Genomic DNA, 26,155 nt, shown 5'->3' on the forward strand with positions numbered 1-26,155 from the left:
TCCGGCTGTGAGTTTTTTGGAAGAGGATGCTGGACATTTTTATTCAAATCGAACTGAAAATATCAGGCTTCACACGGATCGCATGTGTGGGGATGCTGCTGGCTGGCTTCATGGAAAAGCCAGCCTTAATCAACAAGAACAAAGCCTATGTTTTGACAGATTTGTTTATAAAAGACAATGCTGCTTTTTAAATCGTTTTGTTACCTGGCATGTTCAGTCAGGCGGGTACAGTAATCCTGCAAACAAAGGACTTGGACTAAAACTCCCATTTACCTGTTATTTTTTTATTTATATCAAGCGGAGAGGAACTATTTTCACTGTGTGAACAGTATTTAAAGTAGTTACATTTTTAAATATATAGATTATATTTAGATATTAATACATTAGTCTTTTGACATGCTTATAGCTGTAATATTTAATAAATATACTTTTTGATAATTGGACTTGTGTACTTGCATACTGTATAGGCGCGAAAACATGTATTGTGGTAGTTATAATGGGGTGAGCCTACTTTGCGGTTTTTCATTTATCGTATGTCTGGTCTACATTAACCGCGATATTCAAGGGATTACTGTAGTATAGTATTCAATTCAATTGATGATAATGTAGCAGGAAATGGAAAAAAAACATGACAAGTTGTTTTTTCAAGATTTTCGAAGCCAGAATAACCCTGAAATCTGAAAAGAGTCACATGACCCAGTAAACGAATCAAGAGTTTGTCATTGGATTCTTTGCTTTTTCTAATTTAGTTGTTTGAGATTACTGTCTCAAACACATATCTGCCACCACACTGTTCCCAACCGTCAGGAAAACATGCAACAACTATATAGAAAGTCCAAAGAAAATACTGAAGTCTTTTATTACAATTTTCATAAAATCCATTTCACTGTGGCATCCTTCAGCAGATATGACGTTACAATTTTACTTGGAATCTGGAGGTAAATAACCTAACACAGAGCAAACAAACGTCATATCTGACCTTTTGAAACATGTTGGACAAGTTAAAAGGGACGGAAGTAGCTGTCTTCACTGAGATCAATATGTATTTGCAGCTAGTCCAACATCCACTCATAAATTTGGCTATATCAAAGAGAAATAATACATAAAAAAATGCAATAAGCTCATCAAAAATGAGTGCAGCAAAGCATTACATCTTTCAAACAAAAAAATGCAAGAAAACTTAAGGCTTTTTTTCATATATAAGGCACTTTGTAAGTAATTACTGCGAAGAAAGTCAAAATATATACATTTTACACTCATGTTGTCTCTTTGGGTGGCATGGATCACATCTCAAGACGAATTTGTAAAAGTATGCACACTTTGATTAAGTGAATATTGCAAAGCAAAGGCAAATATGTACATTCAGCAATTAAACAGGTTGTCTCATTAGTTACAAAAGACAATAGTCAACCCAAAGGGAATGACTGACCTGAATAGAGGCAACTACTGTGATACAATGATATGAAAGAACAATGCTCATAATAGGTAAACATTACAGATGTAAAAGGATTCACAGCATGACAGTGAAACATTTACAACGACTTTGATGTATGGACGGACATGTTGGCGGTTCTACTTTTCACATCTGAGGTAATTGTGTCACATGCTTGTCAAGCAAAAACATACAAATAATAATGTGATTTCTTTGATTGGTGCACCATGTGGTAATAGTTTGGTCTAGACAAATGGTCTACTAAATAAGCAAATGCCTACAAATTACAGCATGTAATTTTGCACACGAACACATAAATAAATAAAACGGAATCCCACTTTTAGTAAACTGCGCATTGAGCTAATGATTCATTTGACTTAAGCCGACCTTTGAGTCAATACGGGTAAATGGCCCAATCGTGCGAGTCCTTTTTGCAGTGCCTAGCTTGGCATACAAACGTATGATAGTACAACTTAGACACACCAAAGAGGAACAATTCATTGAAAAGGGAGGTTATCTGCAAATCTATTTAATTTCAATCTGTAAAAATCATAATCACCGGGAGGTTGGAACCTTCACTAGGTTTGCTGCTCATTTGTCTTTTCAAAAATACAGAAGGCTCGCCTTTAAATGCCAGCTGGCAGAAGTCAGTGGCAGAATCTGCAAAACTAGTTAAGTGCCCAAACATTTGTCATTTCTCTTTTACACAAATTGGGACATGTTGCTCTTATCAATGATTAAATAAACACACACATGGTGTTTATTTTCATGACTCAGATTAAAGATATTTCTTCTAAATAGGCTCATTATTTGTTTCATAGACACTGGACTTTGTATGATCTTCAGTTATTTGATTTACAGAATGCACTCCTTGTGTTGTAGTATCACATGTTTAAGCAATGAACACATGAGAGTAATGTGTGTATCTTCAGGACATTCTGCTGTAAAAGGGAAGTTTACAAGCCGTTCTCACATGGTAAATAGTGTTAAATATAGTAAAACGTTGACATTGCATTAAAGCTGATAGCTTGTTGAGGCGTATTTCTCAAGACCAACTGCTTGAAAAAACAACTTAATAGGAACTTTAATGAGTAAGAGCAATGTATCCCAAACATATGTAATGGGCATACATGAAATAGGAACCTGAATTGACCATATTTTCTCACATATAGGCCGCCCTTATAAGCCACACCCTTAAAACCGTTGAATTTTACCATATCTCTTGTATAAGACGCCCCCTGATTCGCCGTTTTCACCTCCACATTCATGGTTTTATTAGGGAGTACAAATGTGTCACTTTGTAGGGAAAATCTTGAGAAAAATCATCACGTGGTATTTCTGAGATACTGTATGAATGGAAAGGATCCTCTGCTGGATTGCACATTCCGAACGGGTGTTGCCTGCACGCAGACAAATTCAAAAAGGAAGTCACGTGAGCGGTACAACCAGGAAGTGTGTCCGTAGCGGTCTAGTTTGTCATCCCGAGTTAAGATGGCGGCGCCCTGTGCGAGCAATGGCAGGCACAAGTGAGTTTTTTCACGTTTGTTGGGTTTATTCTGGGATGTTACTATATGTTCATTAAGCATTTTATAGGTAATGAGGTTATAATTTAATTTGGGCTATATTTTAAGTAATCACCGAGCGAGCTCAAGGTCACTCTCCAGGGCAGCTGGCTCCAGCTTGTTGACGTAACACCTCACCGTATCCTCGGCTCCAAGGACTGTTTACTGGGAGATACACCTCGACCCTTTACCCAGATGCAAGTTCGCAATGAAGATCTGCGAAGGACTCTTAAATTGCTTAGACTTGGATTCCGGAGCAGATGGCGATAATCGAATACCTGATATGCGATTATTGTTGCAGTTGTTTTTGACCTCGATGGTGTTATTTGGTTATCTTATGCAATTGTTTGAATCAGATTATTTTAGATGTTTTGAATTATGTGCGACTAAATGGACAGAGGAGGATGCCGCTCTTCAGAATCATCCTGGATGAGGACGAGTTGGGAGTGATTTTCCTTGCAAGTTGTAGCCAGAGTATGTTAATGATGTCTCCCTGTTTTGATTAAAGTGTATTAATAATAAACCGATCACGTTTTATAAAAGACTTTCCTTGAATTTCATTCATAGATGTCAAAATAAATTTTGTTAAACGTTTTATCTGTTTATCTTTTCTCTATTTTGAAATAAATGATGGCCGCATTGTCTTGCGTTACGGCGTTTCATGCATGTCAAGTCTCATTTGTGTGCATGTAAGCCGTACCCTCAATTCAGTCATAATTTTTTTAGCGACAAATACGGTTTATATGCGAGAAAATATGGTAATTTGGTTCACAGTATGGCGAGAAAAGTCCAATTATCTTCTCACAAACCTCATTTTGCAACAATTTAAAATCCTGCAAGGCAAAAGCCTTCTTCCAGATTTTAAAGACTTCCAATTTCTTTGCATAGTACATTGTGATCGGATTCATGTTCATTTACAATAATCCAACCTCTTACTCTTTTCATGTTCTCATTTTCGGACTTACTATTCAAGGCAACTTATTGGGATCTTCACTTTTTGCTGTCTTCATCACTGCTTTGTCACATTTAGAGGATTGATTCTCCAGTTTTTAATTGTGCATCTTCCTTCAGCTTCTTGTTATCTAACATTGACTGGTTTATGTCTCTGAGCGCTTCCTCTTTCACTTTCTTGTTCCTGGCCTCCACCCAGGGGATCAAGCACAGCATAGCTCCTCCAATGAGCGGTGGGATGCCTGCCAGGTAGAAAGCCAGGTCGTAGTTTCCCAGTCGATCCCTCAGGAAACCTATGGTAAAAAGAGAAACACAACTATTATCTTGAGACTTGTTTAACGCCTTAGCTGTGATTTTGTTAAAAAGTGAGTTCATATTTGTCCCGATTTCCATCAATTTAAATAAAATGCACTAATGTGTACCAATAATCATAGAACTTTGGATTTACTCAATTTGATTTACCAAACACTATTACTCGCATATAAGCCGCCTCAGGGTATAAACCGCACATTTAAAATTGCTTTAAAATCATTGAATGTTACAATTTCTCGCGTATAAACCGCCCCCTGATTCAAAATTTTCTCCTCCATATTCATGGTTTTATTTAATGTGTTACTTTGAAGGGAAAATCTTAAGAAAAATTATCAAACGTGGTATTTATGAGTTAAGGTATGAATCAAAAGCACTTTATTAGGGTCAATATCACGAGGAAGTAATTCATCCCGTAATGGTTGTTTTCTTACTGCAAAACAGAAAATAACCAACAAATAGTAAATGTTACTTTGCCCACATTTAGTGGTGAAAAAAAAAAAGAGTATAGCAAGTCTTGTCCGCATATAAGCCGCACCCTTGATTCAATCATCATTTTTTTTAGTTACAAATACAGCTTCTATGCAAGAAAATACGGCATTGGTTCAATTTCATTGAGTTAGCTTCAGTAGTTTCTGAGATATTTGCTTTGAAAATGATTTCTGTTTTGGTAGGAGTGCAGGAGACTCCAGTTTTATGAAATAGATTCACGTCGACGGTTGAGTACAAGATACAGTGGTACCTCGTGATACAACATGCTCGTGGTACGACGAAAATTTCGATCGGATAATTCGCTCGCGATACGATTAAAATTTCGAGATGTGACCAAGCCAGGTGGCCATGACATGAGAGCCCGTTTATCATTGTAGCGCACTGTCTTTTTTGCCGCATCTCTTTCGTGTATAACTACTATATCTACAAGGACTGAACGATTTATGCAGACGAGTTTCGACCAGGAAACGCACAACGCGCATGCGCAGGCAAAAAGAGAGCTTTCTGGGTAATGAAGTATACTCGTGCATACAACACCCATAGGCAATGGCACCCTTTCTCAGAATAAAACTTCATTACCCACAATCCACAAGAAGGTCCCGCAATCGTTCTTTAAAGACTATTTCTCGTTGGCAAGTGGTCGTGCGTTATCCTATTGTGAGGACATTTGTGTGCATCATTTTCGGAATATTTTGAAGGCAATACAACAGCGAACAGTCCATCGATAGCGAAGGTAACAAAAGATTAAGACAAAACTAGAATTCAGTTTTGTGTAAATTTACATTAAACGTATGTTTGAGTGTGTCTGTATATATTTATCCAAGTTAATTTAAATTTGTTTGTTCGTTTATGAGTGCCATGGATAAAGTCCCCCCCAACACCTCCCCCCGCCTCCGTGTGTGTCGTCTCTCCCCTCCGCGAAATGCGTCTGATTTTACATCTATTAAACACATTTTATTACTATTAAACCACTCGTTATTTATTACTTTGTCAATATATGGCGAATTAGAATAAATAAAACATTTTTTCAAATCCAATATCTTGTTTTTGGTGTTTTTTCAGAGGGTTGGAACGAATTAATTTATTTTCAATTCATTTCAATGGGAAACGTTCGCTCGAGTTACGAAAAGCTCAAAATACGATCTCAGTCTCGGAACGGATTACGATCGTATGTCGAAGTACCACTGTATTAACATTTAAGCTATTAGAAGTGTGTTTTTTTAAACATTTATTAAGGTCAAATTAATTCGCGTTTTAACTGCATTTGATACAGACACAAAAAACATTTTTCTCTCCATTTGGGCAAACTGGCTTTAAGAACGAAGCAGCATTTTTATGAAATTCTTTAGGGCATCCTTGAAAGGCCGACTTCGGGCGAAAGGCAGACTACACACTAGACTGGTCGCCGGTCAGCCGTAGGGCACACAGAGAGACAAACAACCATACACACTCACAATCATACCGCCACCAGTGGGAAATGAGCCTGCGCCTTCCCGCACCGAAGTCAGGCGAGTGAACCTTTACACCATGAGGAGGCTGTTTTTTGTTTTTTTAGAAACTAAATATCAACCGTTCCATTTGCCTCATTTCGCACTGTGGCTCCCCACTAGAATGAGTGTTTCACTATAACAGCACTCTTGAGCTCCTGTATGTAACTGTGTGAGCTAGAAGTGTACGATGATCCTTCACCACTTTGGGGCTTCCACATTCAATACAACGCATTTTTTTATATTAAGTATTAAAAAAAAGTTCATAAAAATGTCAAAATTCACGCTGAAACTCGCAGGCGCAAGAGAGGAGATGAAAGATGGCGGAAGTCAGGGCACTGCTTCTTCGGCGCTGCAATGGGTGGCACTCAGCGCAGAAGAAGTGAAATTTCACCGTAGAAGAATAATGACACGCCAAAAAATACAAACAGCCGAGAAGGACGTCGGCTTGCCTATTTTCTTTGGATGACATTTCACATCACGCACAGAAAGACTACGCTGAGCCACCCTGTTTGTCCAACACCTCGCTTAACTTCTGAGTTTTTAACCATTGTATTTTGTTTTTCATTCTTTGAAAACCTTAGTTCTTTGCGCCGACTCAGTCGTGCTGTTTTGTTGTACTCCTTGCTCCTTGGTTTATTCGCCGACTCGGTCATGCTGTTTTGTTATCTCCTTTTCATACTCACATTTTTCTTTTTGTTTAATAAATTCTAGTTTTTGTGAATATCGACTCCTTCTTTCCTTAGTTATTTTGGATCCATCTTTATTCGGCTTGCCGATTCATGACAATATGAAAACAAGGCAATTTCAATGGATCGATATTTCACCAAACAATGAACTTTTAAGTTGGTACGTTGCATGTTTACGCGCGTCTATGTTTGTTTACTCAGTTTCCAAATGTTTGCCTCCTTCTCCTCACCTATTCACCTGCAATTCCATCCAAGGAAAATGTCCTCGCTTGTTTTACAATTTTAATAGCTCAATAAATAATCTTCTCATCCCTTTTCTCCTTTTTAGGTTTATCACATATTTAATAGAAAATTGGTATACTACTACTATCATTTTTTAAGGGTTTCAAGAAAGGTTTTCCAGCAAGGTATGGGGGGGGGGGGGTTGAAAGGGATTAGGCCTTTTACATGTAAAATACGTTTTAGGAAAAATTCATGTTATGAAACCACTTCTGGAACAAATTAATTTGTAAGTAGAGGTACCACTGTATATGTTATGTGTACATACAAATGCATAACTTGGATTTTTCTTAACTCGAAACAAATTTTACATGTGGTAATTCGTTCCGACCGTTCTACACAGCTGCACTGTTGTAAATTATCCATGCACTAATAAAAGTACAATAAGTTTAATTGTATACCATTGAAATGACAACAACAACAAAAATCTTTCATAAACAGTCAATTCCCCCTTCTGTTTTACCTGCTATTGGGGGTCCCACAGTCATGGGCACTGACATTAGGCCCAAGAGAAAGCCAATGGCCTGGGATACATCCTCGGCTCCGACAAGCTCAAAGGCGATGGGAGCCATGATGCAGATAAAGCAGCCGTCGAACATTCCCATGAGCAAACACACAGCAATCAGCCCTCCGAAGATGTTGCAAAGTGGGATCATCATCGACATGAGGCCAATAACCAGGAAGGAAGTCACCTGGTAGAATTGATCATATGTTAAATTTCTGAAATCTGAGTCTCATGTCAGTACCTCACCAGACTGAAACCCACCTCTGATTGGACAATCTCTGGCTAGTGGGGTTGCAGAGGCTTAAGATTGGAAAGTCCCTGTTAATATCTTCACTTTTGTAATACAAATTTGCAAAAGCTTACAAGTGGTAGTAGATAATTAGATATCTGAACTTGTGAAAAAAATTCAGGGTTTTTTTGGTTGCTCTGCTGCTTCTTCGTCAATGTTGGCTTTTTGCTCATAAGCCGGTGAGTCTGCTCTTGTACATTCATTCGTTCATTTTCCATACCGCTTATCCTCGCAAAGATCGCGGCTTTTAAGATAGTTAAGTGAGACAAATGTAATTTAACATAAGCGTTACAAATTATGTTTTGCTGAAATCACAGGTAATAGCTGAGGTAATAGATAATACTCAATATGTACAGAACGAGGAGGTCAAGGAACAGAATGAAGAGAATTGCAAAAGGTTAATTATGTGCTTTTGTCCCCTCTATTAGTGGCGAATCTTTCCCAATGCTTTTGTTAGTATCACATTCTGTTCTGTTTTCTGAAAATTTCGCAAAAGTGAAGATCCAGAGATCTAACAAATACTAAATACTTAGATCTAAAGAATAAAGAAAAATAATTTAAGAACTACTACTCTAAACATCAGAAAGAAAATGGTAATATAATTATTATGTTGACTACTTATTTATTGATTAGGTATTTATTTGTGCACTTCAGGGTGAAGCTTTAAATCTCATTATACTTTCGATTATGACAATAAAGGCATTCAATTCAATTAAACTGTGTTTTAGTGCTACCCAGATTATTTTGTTACAGCCACCCCACTGTTTGGATCACAAATATATAAATCTCTTTCAGTACCTCACAGCAGATTATTAGACTGATAACGGTTGCTGTGGTGCTCAGTTAATACCGAAGGTCATGAATTATCCTCCACAATTTAAAGAACAGAAGTAATGGCCTCAATTTCTATGCCATATAAACTTTACCTACCACTCAAAATGGCAACGTAAATCAATATAAATACCTGCAGATAGACTTTGTTGACGCCTTGAATATAGTCAGCAGCCCTTCCAAAGATGAGCCGTCCGAAACCAGATGTGATGCCAATGCACATGAGCAAAACTTCTTTATTTGAGTCTACCCCAAAGCGCTCCTCCACATGCTTCATCTGTGGACCAGAAACATTTTTTTTTTACTGGACCAAACAGCCAATCCAAAACCTCATGGCAGAGAGTTCGCTTTGTGTGTGAAGGCGACCGTATCATGTTTTGGGCCAAAGCTGAAATCACACACCTTTTTGCACGCAATGAATATGTCTTGAGTTATCACTCTAAATCAGGGGTGGGCAAACTATTCCACAAAGGGCTGCAGTGGGTGCAGGTTTTCATTCCAACCCATAAAGAGACCAGGTGTCCTGCAAGTGCAATCAGTGGATTGCAGTCAGGTGCTTCTTGTTTTCTGCAGAAATCTCATTGGTTGAAGTGCCTTTGCTGGATCGGTACTCGGACGTTTTGTCGAAAAATGTTTGGTCCCCGGACGTTTGGTCCCCAGACGTTTGGTCGACCGGACGTTTGGGCAACCGGACGTTTGATAGAACGGACGTTTGGTCGCCGGGTTCGCGAGTCCCGAGGTTTGAGTCACGAGACTTTCATTTGTTTAACCCTAACCCTATTCACTCAATGTTAAATAAGTCATTAAATCCCTATTCACCCAATGTTAAAATCTATCAATTGCATGCGAACCCGTTCTACCAAACGTCCGTTCTACCAAACGTCCGGTCGACAAAACGTCCAGTCGACAAAACGTCCGGTCGACAAAACGTCCGGTCGACAAAATGTCCGGGGACCAAACGTCCGGGGACCAAAAGTCCGGGGACAAAACGTCCGGGGACCAAACGTCTTTCGACGAAACGTCCGGTCACGGCTGCATCGGTTGCAACAAAAACCTGCACCCACAGTGGCTCTCGAGGACCAGTTTGCCAACCCCTGCTCTAGATTACAAAAAAGTTTCAGGCGAAGTAGATGGTTACCAATCCTAGTCACAGTAACTGTTGAAGGTGTTTAGGTCAGGCCAATTTAGATCAGAAATAAACCCCATTTGTTCTTTCCTATGTATTTAAAATTGGTGGTGTTATGCGTTAACAGATACACATCAGTCATTCGTGTTATTAAAACATGTTCAAATGGAATAGGCAGTTAAACCAGTGGATAAATTTACTGAAAAACTTACAAGTAACAATAAACAAACAGCAACTGTGAGACTTCAAAACAATGTCAGTACTTTTGTCAGACCAGACAAACATTACTTCAGTACCAGCAGACTGGTCCATTACTCCATAGAACACTAATAAAAAAGGTGATCGAGAATCACTATCATGAAGAAAGAAAGTCAGCACTTATGTTTAAGCACCAATTTTGAAGCTCTTACGTAAAATTACTATATAATGCTTGTGTTTGAGGTTGCCCGTGTACTCTTTTCCTGAAAAATAGAACAATGCGTTATTTGAAACCGGTTTCATCCTTCCTTTTCCTGTGCACTGCCACACGTCCGAAGCCTATTTTCTGCAACAAGCAAGGGAGTGCACCCGGAGTATGCAACCTACTCCTTGTTAGACAGGCAAGGTTATCAGACATTAATAAAGCGAAAAACACTGACTGACAACTTACACAGAAGACGGACAAGACTACCTTTGACTAAAAGTAGAGTCAAAATGTTCAGATAAAAGAAGCCACCTTATCAGCAAGCACTCCCAAGAAGATATTTTCCATGTGTAAATATTTCCTGTTTTTTTGTCCATAATGACATGAGAGCTGCAAATTGAGGATACTATTTTCGTCACAGTGAGAACAAAATGTTCAAGCACCTAACGTTTGTCTCTCTCTCATAGCAACTGTTGTTTTGGCTTTTCAAGGAAAATAAGAAGCTATGTACTGTCATACCTCTACTTACGAATGCCTCTAAGTACAAAAGTTTCAGGCTATGAAATGTTTTATATGCAAATGAGTGACTCGAGATACGAAAAAGATCCAAGTTACGAAATCCCCCCAAAAGTAAATGCATTTCCTTATCCATTATTTTATTTGGAATTCCTCTTATCCTTGTAGAGTTCCTATTAAAAACTCTACAAATGAAACGTGGCACATATTTTCACACACACACACATAGGGCACACATAAAAGTCTAAAATGTACTACAAAGTGGACGGCTTTCGGCCCTGATAGAACGGGCTCTTGCACGGGCATTACATCTGTAACGGCCGCGGAGGGAGATATTTCAGCAGCGCAGGGCACATTTTCATAAGCTTTATTTATTTTAAGACATTAGTAAATCATTTCCTTATAATTTTCTCTCATTTTTGTGTATTTCCTCACATCTTTCATACAAAATTGGAACACTTTGACCAATTTTAAAGGGTCTAGTTCAGGGGTCACCAAACTACGGCCCGCGGGCCGGATACGGCCCGTCAGCACATTTGGCCCGGCCCTCTGAACAATACCAGAGACGCTATCGGATTTTTTTTCCTATTTGGCCTTGAAGACTGGGACGTTTTAATCTTGTGTTTGGTTCATTGCACCCCCGCTGAGCCCACAAATCATCCCAGTGAAGCGGGGCTTCGCATTGCTTCTTTGATGACACGCGCGGGGAGAGTGTTTCCCTTTGATGCACGCGGGCACGTCCACCGGTGCATACGCGATGCATGCGCGAGCAGTGTTACCTAGACATCTGGACCAGGGGTCACCAAACTACGGCCCGCGGGCCGGATACGGCCCGCCGGCACATTTGGACCGGCCCTCTGAACAATACCAGAGACGCTATCGGATTTTTTTTTTTTGGGATGGGATGCGGCCCGCCGGCACATTTGGACCGACCCTCTGAACAATACCAGAGACGCTATCGGATTTTTTTTCCTATTTGGCCTTGAAGACTGGGACGTTTTAATCTTGTGTTTGGTTCATTGCACCCCTGCTGAGCCCACAAATCATCCCAGTGAAGCGGGGCTTCGCATTGCTTCTTTGGTGACACGCGCGGGGAGAGTGTTTCCCTTTGATGCATGCGGGCACGTCCACCGTTGCATGCACGAGCAGTGTTACCGAGACATCTGGACGATCGCAGGTGAGGGCGGAGCCCTGGGACCATCGCGGACTATTCAAGCATATTAAAACTGCAACCTGTTTGAGAACGGAATAATGGCGAAAAAGTTAGGTGAGAGAAAAATTGATTCAGAATGCAGGGTATTTAACCTGGAGTGGACAAACGATTATTTTTTTGTTCAATGCAAAGAAAAGGCTGTTTGTCTCATTTGTCAAGAGACGGTGGCGGTATTCAAAGAATACAATCTTTGCCGACACTATGAATCCCGTCACAAAGACAAGTACGATAGATTGCAAGGCCAAATACGAGCAGACAAACTCTCAAAGCGAAAAAGTGGACTACTATCTCAGCAGAACCAGGCATCCGTTCGGGCCAGCTTTTGGGTTGCTAAATTGATAGCAAGCAGCGGTAAGCCTTTCACTGACGGAGAGTTTGTTAAGAAATGTATGGATACTGTCGCGGAGGTGTGTCCCGAGAAGAAAGATGCATTTAATGCCGTAAGTCTGTCGGTGAGTACAATGACCAGACGCGTTGAAGAAATCGGGAGTAATGTATATGCCCAGCTGCAGCAGAAGACGAAATAATTTGACTTTTTTTCATTAGCACTGGATGAAAGCGCGGACGTGCAAGACACAGCGCAACTGCTCATTTTTATTCGTGGAGTTAGCGCAAACTTTGAGATTTGCGAGGATCTGGCAGCCCTCCAAAGTCTCATAGGGACTACAACGGGAGAGGATATTTTTGACAAAGTGTGCCAAACCATGGAGAAGTTGGACCTGGACTGGTCAAAGCTAGCTAGCATCGCGACTGACGGGGCTCCTAGCATGGTGGCCGAAACTCGCGGTCTAATAATGGGACGCATGAACCGGGAGTTGGAAAAAAGGGGTCTCACCGCCCCGCTACGAGTCCAATGCCAAATTCACCACCAAGCACTGTGCTGCAAAATGTTGACGTGGGATTCTGTAATGACGGTTGTGGTGTCGTGCATAAACTTCAGAGCAAAGGGAGAAGATTGTGCATGGCACAACAGAAAGTTAATGTTCCATGGCTTTTTTTCTATGAAGAACCCAGAGAGAGTTATTTAGTTATTATTTATTTCATAAATAGTGTTATTTATTTCCTGTTTTTTCTGTGAAGAACTCAGAGGGTTATTTAGTTATTATTTATTTCATTAATAGTGTTATTATATGTTTCCTGACTTTTTTTCTGTAAAGAACCTGGAAAGGGTTATTTGGTTATGTGTGGCTTTCTGGAAAACAATTAAAAAAAATTAAGCTCCCCTACGATCGTCACACTTTTTCTGTTACAAACTGACACCGGCCCCCCATCAGAGAAGGGAAAAGTTATGTGGCCCTCACAAGAAAAAGTTTGGGGACCCCTGTTGGGGGGTTTTCAGTGCACATGAAACATCGTGGGGGGGGGGGGGGGGGAGAGTTGTGACTGCTGGTATTTTTGTACAAATATGTTTTTGTACAAAGACATGACACCGTCCAGACGATTACCAAATTCGATGGCTCGGACCATGTTGTGGTCAATCTCCTGGACCCGTTGTTGTAAATGACAATAAAAGCATTCAATTCAATTATCTAAGATTTCCTGGAGATTTTTTAATGAAAGACCACATTCGTCCTTGCTCGCTGCCTCTTCTTCCTCACTCGCCAACTGCATCATTTTGATGAGGGCTTGATCAGTTGGGAGTAGTGTGGCTCTCGAGCAGTGTGTTAACGTCCTCCGCAATCATGTCCGAAAATCCGTTGGTGGCTACCGACCGAACCAGCTCCACTGCCTCATCAATGACGGAGTACAGAGTCTCCTCAGGGGTAAACCCCTTGTCCTTTTTTGGGGCCACACATTTTTCCATCTGGAAATTATAGTCTTCTCCTTCATGTCCTTAATCGCATTCTGGATGTTCGTCAGACATGTGGCAATGTTGTATTTGCGCCAATACTCTTTGATGCTGCTGTTCTGATTGCCCTGGTCAATTGATGAAACGAGTCCCTGCATTGTGGATTTTGTGAATGCATGAATAACCCCCTGATCCATAGGTTTTATCAGTGAAGTCTTGTTGGGGGTCAGGAACTCTACTTGAACCCCGCCGTAATGGAGGTCGGTAACATGTCCAATAGGAGGAGGACTTTGAAAGGCAGCCCCCTTTCGGCGAGGTACAGCTTCACGTTCAGGATGAAGCAGTTAAAAAAAAACAGTCCTTAGTGAGAGCTTTTGTGATCCAAGCTTTTCTGTTGCTCATCCAGGACACAGGCAGCAATGCTTTGTTCTTGTTTTTCAAAGCATGGGGCTGGTCAATTTTGTAAATTAAGGCTGGCTTTACCATGAAGCCAGCAGTATTCCCACACATGATGAGTGTCAGACGATCCTTGTGAACTTTGAAATCTGGCACTTGATTTTCATCCTTGACTAAAAATGTGCGGGAAGGCATTCGCTTCCAGAAAAGGCCAGTCTCATCCATGTTATTAACTTGCTCTGGAAGATAACCATTATGTCATAATTATTTTAGGAAACACTTCCTCGACGTGCCTTTTTGCTGCCTCTTGGTCTGCAGATGAGGCTTCTCCATCCAGCGAAGCACTTTGTAAACCATGCCTCTTCTTGAACTTTTCAAACCAGCCCTTGCTAGCAACAAAATCACGAGGCTCACTCGGGGCACTGGTACTTGGCTGAGGTTCGCATTCATTCTGTTCGTCAGGAGCTAAGCTATCGTACAAGGTCTTGGCTTTGGTTTGGATCATGTTTGTATCCAGAGGAATGTTTTTTGCCCTATATTCTGAGACCCAGACTGATAGGGCATTCTCCATCTTGACGATGATTTTCTTCCTCATGGTTACCACTCGCTTGGTGTCCTTTGAAAAGGAAATTGTGGCCGTCTTTCGAATGTTGGCCTCTTCCTTTTTTATGTAACGCACGGGAGATTCGGTGATGTTGTAATGGCATGCTACATCGGGATACTATTTTCCCGCCTTCAACATGTCGAGCAACTTTACCTTTTCAATCACGGTCATCAACTTTCGTTTTTTCTTCGCCACCTTTGATGCCTTCGATGATGCTGGATGCCTGGGAGGCATTTTCAGTAGTGATGTAAAATCAAAACAAATGTGGAATTCCCTCGAAGTGATGCGATGCAAAATGCAACCCACTGGAAACAAGAAAAGACCATGCCGCGTGTTTGGCAGCTATGTATAGTTTTCAGCGCGCCCTTTCTTTTTCTGTGGTATATATGCTTCTTCTTTGATGCTCAGAAGCAACCATTTCAGCGCAGAAGAAGAAGCGGTGCCCTGACTTCCACCATTTTTCGCCTGTCTTCAGATTGCGTTTAAAAAATAAAAAATAAATACCAGAAAAAAAATCTGCGATGCAGTGAATCCGCAAAAGTTGATGCCGCAAAGTGAAGACGGATGACTGTACAGTGACTATACATACATTCTGCATGAACCAAGATTTGGATTCTGCATGAACCAACTTTCAATTTCTGCATGAACTAATATTCAGATTCTGCATGAACCAACATTCAGATTTTGCATGAAACAAATATGCAGTGTTTGTGTGGCTACTGCACAACTGAGCACTGTTAGATAACAGTTTCACTGTGGATATTACAGTAACTATACAGCTTTTGAATCCTTGGAACGCTCGATGAGGTGACAACCATCCCAATCCAAATTGTCACAAGTAACATAAACTATCAAATAATTCACTAGCTAGACTATGTGCATCAAAACAATAGCTATATAGGAATAATAAAGACTAAAACTTTATGCTGACCTTAAAAATTGAATTTGCCTTTGCCTTTCAGTGACATGACACTGTTAAAACAATGTATTTTTTTATATGTATTATAATGATATTGGGCAACAATGCTCATTTGGTGGTTATGGAAAGGGTAACAACCAAACCCATTTAACCAATCACTTCTATTAAACCACTAAAAAGACTCAAAGTCTCACCCTTACCATTTTAAAAACCTTAGTATAAAAGTATTAGAAAATCTTAGTAATCATTCACAGTCAACTGTCCAAGACGGCGAAAACGATAAGCAGCACAACGTAGCATGTGGCATTTGTGAAAATGAGTAAATGTAAAAAGATTCCTATCTTCAAAAGGAACAGATGAGTAACAACAATACACTTACCAGATGAACATAAGGCACAAAATAGCCATAAAGGGCTGCTGGGATCCCGAAGGCCCAAATGCGATATCCAACAGATTTCCAAATGTTGACATTGAAGATCTGTCTAAGAGATGGACAACCACTTGTGCTTCTTGGCTTGACTGGCAGCAGAGGCTTATAGGTGAAGCCAGCCAACATGAGAACGAACATGAAGATACACAGGAAACGCATCGTATTTTGCAGGCCCACTCTTTCCAGTAGGCCAGACAGCAAAAAGGGAAGGGTGATGGTGAAGATGCTACTGCCAGCAGTCACAATGCCATTCACCAAACCAAGGCGCTTCTTAAAGTAGTGGCCCAAGATGACTAGGCTGGGCTGGTAGGCAAAGGAACAGCCACAGGAAAACACAATGCCGTAGGTGAAGTACATGGGGCCTAGAGACCTGCAGGGAGAATTGCAAAAATACATGTATTAATTTAGAATCTGTAATCTTATCATTACATTTTTACACAGTACATTAGATCAAACAGGCTCTGGACTCCCTGCTGTGGCAGTCAGAAACTGCAACAACCATGTGAACGTGAGGGTGGAGGCGTGGCAAACAACTAACCTGGCCAGAACGGAGGTAAAAACAGATTAAAACAAAATTAGAATTCAATTTTGTGTAAAGTTACATTAAACGTATGTTTGAGTGTGTCTGTATATATTAATCCAAGTTAATTTAAATTAGTTTGTTCCGTTTACGAGTGCGTTGTCGTGGGAAAAAAAACCCGAAGCCCCCCTCACCCCTTCTGTGCGTCTCTCGCTCCCCTAGGCGAAATCCGCCCAATTTAAGTTAGATTAAACAAATTTTATTACTATTAAACCACTAGTTATGTGTTATTTTGTTAATAGATGGGGAATTAGAAGAAATAAAACATTTTTTCCAATCCAATATCCTGTTTTTGGTGTTTTTTCAGAGGGTTGGAACGAATTAATTTGTTTTCCATTCATTTCAATGGGAAACGTCCGCTCGAGTTACGAGAAGCTCATCATACGATCTCAGTCTCGGAACGGATTACGATCGTATGTTGAGGTACCACTGTATATATATTTATTTATTTACTTGACTTCCTTCAATTTTTGCATATTTGGATTTTGTGGAAATCTGCAACATAAACAAACACCTTTAGAACTTTGACCGACGCTTCGACAATAAAACAATTAACACAAAAAAATTGGAGTTTCAACGTCTAATTAGTTTCCTCCCACATTCCAAAAACATGCATGGTAGGCTGATTGGACGCTCTAAATTGCCCCTAGGTATGGGTGTGAGTGTGCATGGTTGTCCGTCTCCTCGTGCCCTGCGATCGGCTAGACACCGATTCAGGGTGTCCCCCGCCTCTGGCCCGGGAGACAGCTGGGATTGGCTCCAGCACCCCCAGCGACGCTAATGAGGATAAAGCGGTTCAGAAAATGAGATTAGATATCTAATTAGTCAAATTATTGTGTAAATGTAGTAGTTCAAATTACACTTAACTTGTATAGCAATAACATAGAACACAGATTGGTCCCACAGGGTGATTAGAATTTAGAATGTACCTTGCCAGTATGTGACTTTTTATATTACTTATTTATGTTTTTACTGGGAAATGCACTTTGTGGAGTAGCACCACCAATTTCGTTATATACGCAGCTGTGTATGATGACAATAAAGGCTTTTTATTTTTTTATTTTTTTATCCCAAAGTCCTGGCAGGTCAACAAATTGCAACAGCAGAGCAGGTAACTAAACACCTTCCACAACAGTAAACACTCATATCATTTATGAAACGCGGTTCAACAGTCACTTGATAAGAGAGAGGTGTTTAATAACTTCCTTAGAATATTTGAAAGGGTTGAAGAAGTGAGGGTGCTGGAGAGGCTATGTTATAAGGATCAGGGATTTCTACATGTTGGTGTGAGTCTTTACTTGTGCTTACATAATTATAAGATTCCAAGATATGACTTGCTATTCCAAGATCTGATTGACAACAGTGTACTAAAGACACGACATTACCTCAGCAGAGGAATCACGCAACCATAAATTCCATTTTGAAGGCTCGTGATCCCCCACATGAATCAAATAAATGTTTTTCAAGACAGTATTTCTAAGGGGCGGCCCGGCAGCTAAGCGGTTAGCGCGTCGCCCTCACATTGGGGGACCTGGGTTCAAATCCAGGTCAGTCCACCTGTGTGGAGTCTGCATGTTCTTCCTGTGCTTGCATGGGTTTTCTCCGGGTGCTCCGGTTACCTCCCACATTCCAAAGATAATCATGGTAGGCTGATTGTACACTCTAAATTGCCCCTAGGTGTGAGTGTGAGCGTGAATGGTTGTTTGTCTCCTTGTGCACTGAATTTTATACTTGCCAAGTTTGAATTTGCCTTACTTGACAAAAGAGCTGGCCATTAGCCCAACCAGGCCGACAGCAGCCCCACCAACAGCCGTAATTCTGCATCCGAATATATCAGTGAAGACGCTGACAATCGGAGAGCAGAAGAAGATCATCCCCATGGAGAGTGAACCCACCCACGCTGCAGGACAGACAGACAAAAAAAAAAAACAACACGTTATTATCTTTTCAAATTCAATACTCAGATCTGGGAATTAAAAAGACTGCAAAGACAAATGTATCCTTTCCATTTTAGCAATATCTGCAAATAGACGAAGACAATCAATGAATTTGCTGTTCTAGTGATTCACTCACATGGCAGGTGTCTTATATTTAGACCATGTACAGTGGTACCTCGAGATACGAGCTTAATTCATTCCGGGACTGAGCTCGTATGTCGTAACGCAAATGAACATTTCCCATAGAAATGAACTAAAAACAAATTAATTCGTTCCAACCCTCTGAAAAAACACCCAAAACAGGATTTTGGATTGGAAAAACATTTTTATTTTTTGTAATGCGTCATCTATTAACAAAGTAACAAATAACTACCATATTTTCACGACTATAAGGCGCACTTAAAAGTCTTAAATTTTCTCCAAAATACACAGGGCGCCTTATAATCCAGTGCACTTTATATATGGACCAATACTAAAATTGTTATCACGATAAAATAAAATAAATCAGTCGATAGGGTACACCATCCTCTTCAGCTCTCACAACTACGGCAAGCAGCCCCCGACACTACTATTTTCCCCGTAGAAAAAGTACTGTGCATTGACCGCTGGGATATATAGTTCTTTTGTCAATACACCCAGTATGACGGCGAGCACACTCATTTGGTGCTCGCCATCATTCCGGCTGGATTTACAAAAGAACTGCCGCTAGATGTTGGCGTCAACAGAGCATTCAAAGCTAGACTGCGAACTATATATATATATATATATATATATATATATATATATATATATATATATATATATATATATATATATATATATATATATAATATGGATAAATATTGTAGCACATTAATTCTATGTTCGTCGTCATTCCCAGTGGAAGTTTCAACTGTGGTCCGAGCTTTCAGGAAAGCAGAAATTACTGACTCGATTAATGACGACTTTGGTGAGATGCCCACCTGTTCAACATGAGTTATTATGCTATTGCTGTGTCACAAAAATACTAATACTTTAACCTCGGAGAAAATTTAAAAAAAAACTTGTTTATTCATGTTGGGAGTGAATGGAGTTGTCAGCAAGCTGATTTGTAATCTATTAATAAAATTTGGCTGACTGTTTTGTTGACATTCCCTTTAGCGCAGCACCATCTAGTGGGTGCGCCTTTAAATGCGATGCGTCTTGTGTGTGCCAAATACAGAAATAGCACTCGTTACTGACACTGCGCCTTTAAATGCGATGCGCCATATAGTCGTGAAATACGGTAGTGGTTTAATAGCACTAAAATGTGTTTAATAGTACTAAAATTTGACGGATTTCGCGGAGGGGAGAGAGACGGACAGGTCCGGGTACTTTGTCCACGGGAACGGGCTCGTAACATAACAGAAACAAATTTAAATGAACTTGGATTGCGATGCAGACACTCAAAAATAAACTTAATCTAACCTTACGCTAAACTTAATTCTTATTTTGTTTTAAATTTTGATACCTTTCTTCTCCCGGGTTGGCTCTATTGGCCCCACCTCCACCCTAACTTTCAGATGCAACCTATCAAGGGTTGTTTGCTTTTGTATTCCCATCAAAATATTTCGAAAATGATGCACACTAATATCCTCACAATAGGATAACGCACGACTACTTGCCAACGAGAAGTAGCACATACGCCATTCGCACTGACTAACGGGAAAAAAAACACGCCCAGTGCTCGTAGAGACATTACACGAGAGTTGCGACCAGAAAGACAGTGCTCATGATGTTCTTATGAGCAACCTCTCGCGTCCTCTGTATGCTCGTATACCAAAATCTGATAAATATTTTCCCGAAATTTTACTCGTATCTCAAATTGCTCGTATGTCGGGGCACTCGTATGTCGAGGTGCCACTGTAATTGATTGAAATTTGTCAAAAGAGCCAACAGGAAGAATCACTTAAAGACAGGAAAGAGTCATCCGGAAAAGTCATAGTCTTGGTTGGAAAGTATTGTTAAGGGAAACAATGCTGTACTTAGGTACCAATTTGGAGTGACTGTGAATCACAACAAACCTTAAAATACTTTCAAAATAGTATAGGTGTACTGTAGGATGCAGAGGTAAAAAAAGATGCAAGCTCGGTCACGGACCGGACATATTTATTCACTATTTGGAAGTTTGTGTTAAATTTGATCAAATGTATCTACCGCATTTTGATACAATTCTTTTTGTCATAAGTTACAAAATTGTTATTTAACTAATAAATTGAATATTTGAACTCGTATAAATGACAACATTTTGAAGGAAGGTTTCTTTAAGTATGCAAAAGTGTGAATTTTAGAATTAGAATTCTGATCATGGAGAAAATATTTAAAGACAAAAAATGACACTGCTTTCGAGTGCAGCCATTTTGTGACATCAGTTATACGCACCCACATAAAGACTGATGGACAAAAGTGCAAGTACATGGAAGGGCAGGCAATCAGGAATATTCTATTTTGGCTAAAATTTAAAATGTCCCACATCATGCTGCCATGGTGTCAGAATTATTTTACCTTTGTGATATTTATATTTCAAAATATATATTTGTCGCTTATTATTGTTTAGTTGAATTGCACCTGAGCCGCCTGATGGTGTAGTGATTCACTTGCCTGACTTCGGTGCGAGCATGTGCGGACTCGAATCCCGCTGTTGGCGGTATGATTGTGAGTGCGAATGGTCACCTCTCTCTCTTTCTGTACACTAAGCCTGACTGGAAACCAGTCTAGGCTAGAGCCAGGCAAAAAAACGATAACGCTAATTATCGTGAAATATTTTTGTCAACAATAATAATAAACTCTTTCGATAAAAATTCGATAATTTTAAACTGCAATTACACCACCCGACCACCACAGAGAACAGGCGCACTGTTGCGACATGAACGCTGGTTCCAGACCAACCCTGGATGAATGTGTTTTTAGCTTGGTTAGGAATAAAGGCTAACATGGAGCATGAACACAAAAGGACAATAACACAGCCGAAATGAGTGATTATGAGAAGCAGGACAACATAGAGCCGATCCACTAAAAAGTCCAAGTGAATTCCCCTGGCATTTTCTTAAATGCCTTGTCAATACCTGTGCACAAAGAGCACCCTTATCGAAAATGTCCTTAACTCACTGTCCTCATTTGAGGACAGCCTGTAATATTTTTCTTACTTGATATTAAGGTGTTTCTCCATTTTCTTTAAAAGTTCTGAAATCGCTTCAAAAATCTAAAACGTGTTATCTTGAGTTAAAATTGGTTAAGTTCATCCAACTTTATTTTATTTTTTGTAAATGGCTATATGTGAGGTAAATTCACACGGTTTCTTTTTATGATACTGATAATAGTCTTCTTGCCAATGGTGATGATGTTTCAAGTTGATTAATTTATTTATTTCATATTGCACAGCAACTTTTGGTTTGAAGGCAAATTTATAAAAGTAAAGGTACCTGTCAAAATTTCTGCAGGTTTTATACTATATTTTTCATAGTGTAAAGGAGGGTAAATTCTGATTGGCTGCTTACTATCAAAAAGCATAGTACACCCATATGTGCATCGTCCCAAAAGCCTGCAGCGTATGTGTGCAGGTTGCGTTTTACCTTTGTGATATTTATATTTCAAAATATATATTTGTCCCTTATTATTGTTTAGTTGAATTGCACCTGAACCGTCTGATGGTGTAGTGGTTCACTTGCCAGACTTCAGTGCGGGCAGGCGCGGACTCAAATCCCGCTGTCGGCGGAGAACTCAAGATGTTGAATTATTCTATTTTTGCTATTGTTAGCTGGCTACTTTCAGGAATAGTATATATTCTATTCTGCTCGTGATGTTGGCATAAATTATACAGAGGTTGGTCACACCGAAAGAAAATGATTATCACATTCACACTCTAATTTTCACTTGCATCCAAGAGTGAAATGCTACACCAAGGGTGTTGTAACAAACACATGGGAATTCTGTTAACACCAGCCGGTGGGTCACTTATGCAGGTTGTCTAAGAAAACAAATGTTTGGCATGCCTCATTGTTATCAAATTATCTCTCAGTGGTGTCCAAATCTTTTTCTCCAAAGGCCACTTTCAACTAAATCAAAAGGGCCAGCTCAAAATCCTTAGACTACAATCAGGTAAAGAAAAAAAAAATCAGGTTTAAATAGTATTTTAAGTATTACCTCATTGATTGACTGCTATTGATAAAGATTGACATACAATCCATTTTGACTGGGAGTTCTGGCAGCAGACCCCCTGTCAAATTGGACTGAACGTCTATCATCGTCAATGGCAGTTAGACATGACTCAATACCAGCTTTCCAAGTTGAAATAGATTTGATGGAACAAATAACCCAAAAGTATAAGGACAAGGACAAAGAAGTATTTATAACAAAACAAAATACTAAAATTCAAAGGTTTTTTTTATTCCTCAGCTAATAGAGAGGTGCTTTTTAAGTGACATGTCCCAACTAGCATTAAAACTAAGAAGTGAATGTAGGCTAAATTTAAGCTTATTGTGCAGGCTATATTCAATGACATTTTCATCATTTGCTGAGGGTCAATAAAAACTGGGCACCAGGCAAGAGTATAGTTTGTACACCATGCCTCGAAGCTAACACTACTTGGACATAAAATTGTAAATGAAAGAACAAATACTGTTACAGGAAACAGTCACTTCTCTTTTTGCCATGATCAGCATGTTTTGTGAGAAAATTCTGCTGTCATATGCAGCTGAGAATAAAGAACTTAGTAGTTTTGCAAAAAATGCAGACAGACATGCTCTGCAGTGATGTTGGTTGGTCTTTGCTTCAAAATACTTTAGCAGCCTTTAACTCACTGACTGCCATTGACAGTACCAGGCATTAAATCCGTTTTGACCAGTCAAATTAGATTGGATGTCTGGGGCTGTCAATGCCACTAAAAGATGAACATTCACAGCCAATCCCTGTTTAAATAAATTGGATGTCCATCATTGTCAATGGTACGCAGTGAGTTAAGAAATATATAGACAAGCAGAAGAGCCCAGTTGTTGGTACGCGTGTTGGTAATATGCACCCATCAGGTAATGGGGAACAGTTGGTTCGAGTGTATGATATTTCACTTAGTGGCCAAATCGGTGGTTTGATTCAATTTTTTTTTGATTAGATAACTTTATTCATCCCGTATTCGGGAAATGTCACTGTCACAGTAGCAAGAGGGTGAGAATACAGACACAGGAAAAAATATTTTAGACATAAATAAGTAAACAAATAAATAAATAAACAAATAAATATATAAATAAATAATATGAAGGATGTGAACGGTTACTAAGAGCGATATTTGAAGCTCCCTTATGTGTACCATTTTAATAGGGTTCTACAGTGAAGACGATTTGCGATTAATGGCTTTTTATTGGCTACATGTAGGGTTGGAATGGAGAAGAACTGTGTCAAAGATGGTTACAAGTTTGGCGCGAGGAGGTTTTGGGGGGGGTTTAGAAATTCTTTGTAAACAATGTTTTTGGCCAAAGGTTTCGGAGAGACTATGAAAAGCTCGGATGGAGAGCCGACACATGAGTTGGCTACGTGGAGCTGGCCATGTGCAAAGCACTGTTCTTGCAATGGTTTTAATATTTTATCGATTTTCTTTGCTGTTGAGAGATCCATGATCTTGAAACTACGGATTAACACTTATGACAAATGTGTGTCAAATTTGGTGTGTATCGGACAATTTGTTCGGAAACCCAATTTTTTCGATTATCGATTTTCGATATTTATCAGGAGTGTTTTGACACAAAACCTAGCCTATGTCACTCCCAGACACTTATGATCTTGAAACTCCGGATTAACACTTATGACAGTAGCTTGCAAACGTGTGTCAAATTTGGTGTGTATCGGATAATTTGTTCGATTATCGATTTTCGATATTTATCGGGGGTGTTTTGACACAAAACCTAGCCTATGTCACTCACAGATACTTAAATTATAACTGTGTCAATTTTCATGAAAATCGGTTCAGCCGTATCAGAGTCCATAGAGCTCGAACAGATACACACAACCAAATATGCATTTATATAATAGTATAGAAAAGGGATGCTAAAACACGCAGCAAGCAAGCAAAGAATTGTTAGAACGTGAAAGTGGTGAGTTCCAAAGCAATTTTTGCCCTCATTGCCTTTGTAGATTCCCCAATTACACACCCCAATGTACCAGACAATAACAGAGGTATAAAGACAAACTAAAAAGTGACATATACAATCCTGCACATAAAATTGGGAGTGAAAAAAACATGTTTCCCTCCCTTCTGCGACGAGGTTAGGGGAAACCTGTGAGAAAAAAGGAGCAGCTGAAGTCAGAATGTGTTGGCCTGGCTGATTTTTTTTTCAAGTAACAGGAGACTAGTGTGTCAGGTTACTATGTTATTACTGGGGGAAGCTTCCACTCTCACAGTGGAAATTGGGCTGAATTAAAAAGGTGAATTCTAACTTCAAATGAGAGATTTTTAAATAATTTGATCACACTGTCGCTATACTGAAGCAAGTAATATTCCGAATTTATATAGTTTGAGTGATGAGGGGTTGTTCTGTAACTAGCATTCATGTTGCATCACGACCCCGTTCTTTGCGGTGTTTGGGTGGTATGATTGCAATTTAAACTTACCAAATATTATTGAACATTTTATTATGATCGTTGACAAAAATTATTTGGCGAAAATTATCATTATCGTTTTATCGCCCAGGTCTATCCCAAAATATAGGACTGTGGATTTTTAGTACGTTCACTCAGCTGCGACTTGCAGTCTATAAATACAGTAAAAAAATACGAAAAATAAATAAATCAAAGTGCATAGGCTCCCGCACCCCCTGCAACCTTTGAGGATAACTACACTGCATTTTTGTCTTAATTCAAGATTAATTATCAAATTTTTAAATTCACCTTGTGCTTCTAGTAACATTAAATGGCACAAAAATATCATTAACTGTACATACTAACTATTTATTTAAGAAAGTTTAACAAAAAAGAATCTTGGAATAGAATATTTTCATTTTTATGATTCCTTCCTGAACCTTTTCTTTACACAACAATAATTAAAAGATGAACCAGTACTCCCAAAAAGATTGTGGTAGGCCAACTGTATTCAATTTATGAACCTACTGTACTTTCAAATAACTCCTAACCCCATTAAACCCCCATGAAAATCTACTATAAGTATATTCATTTGTTTTCTCAGTGGGTTACCTCAAAGTATTCCAGTTTCCTCCTATATTCAATGAATAAGACTGTTAGAATAATTATTGACTACAATGTTCTGTAGATGTGAATAACAATAGTATGTTATTAATATTATGCCATGCAATTAATTGGCAAATTGTTAATCTTATACGCTATGTCAGAATACTTGAAAGAGAACAGAAACTTTTCAATAGAAATATTTTTACAAATTAGAGATACAGACTG

The 26,155-nt window shown here is 39.4% G+C and overlaps 1 protein-coding gene across 1 annotated transcript in view; it reads right to left on the reverse strand.

Moving 5' to 3' along the window:
* Window positions 1-834: 834 nt before the first annotated feature.
* slc16a10 (solute carrier family 16 member 10) overlaps window positions 835-26,155 on the reverse strand; it is a 41,826-nt gene continuing 16,505 nt past the window's right edge. The window contains exons 2-6 of the mRNA XM_077587578.1: window positions 18,558-18,702; window positions 16,172-16,592; window positions 8,960-9,103; window positions 7,665-7,893; window positions 835-4,238 (exon numbers count right to left, since the gene is read on the reverse strand). Of these exons, the coding sequence (XP_077443704.1) occupies window positions 4,021-4,238; window positions 7,665-7,893; window positions 8,960-9,103; window positions 16,172-16,592; window positions 18,558-18,702 (1,157 nt within the window). The 3' untranslated portion in view covers window positions 835-4,020. The remainder of the gene's footprint in view (window positions 4,239-7,664; window positions 7,894-8,959; window positions 9,104-16,171; window positions 16,593-18,557; window positions 18,703-26,155) is intronic.

The sequence above is a fragment of the Stigmatopora argus genome, chromosome 19, assembly GCF_051989625.1.
Source record: "Stigmatopora argus isolate UIUO_Sarg chromosome 19, RoL_Sarg_1.0, whole genome shotgun sequence".
Classification (NCBI taxonomy): Eukaryota; Metazoa; Chordata; class Actinopteri; order Syngnathiformes; family Syngnathidae; genus Stigmatopora; species Stigmatopora argus.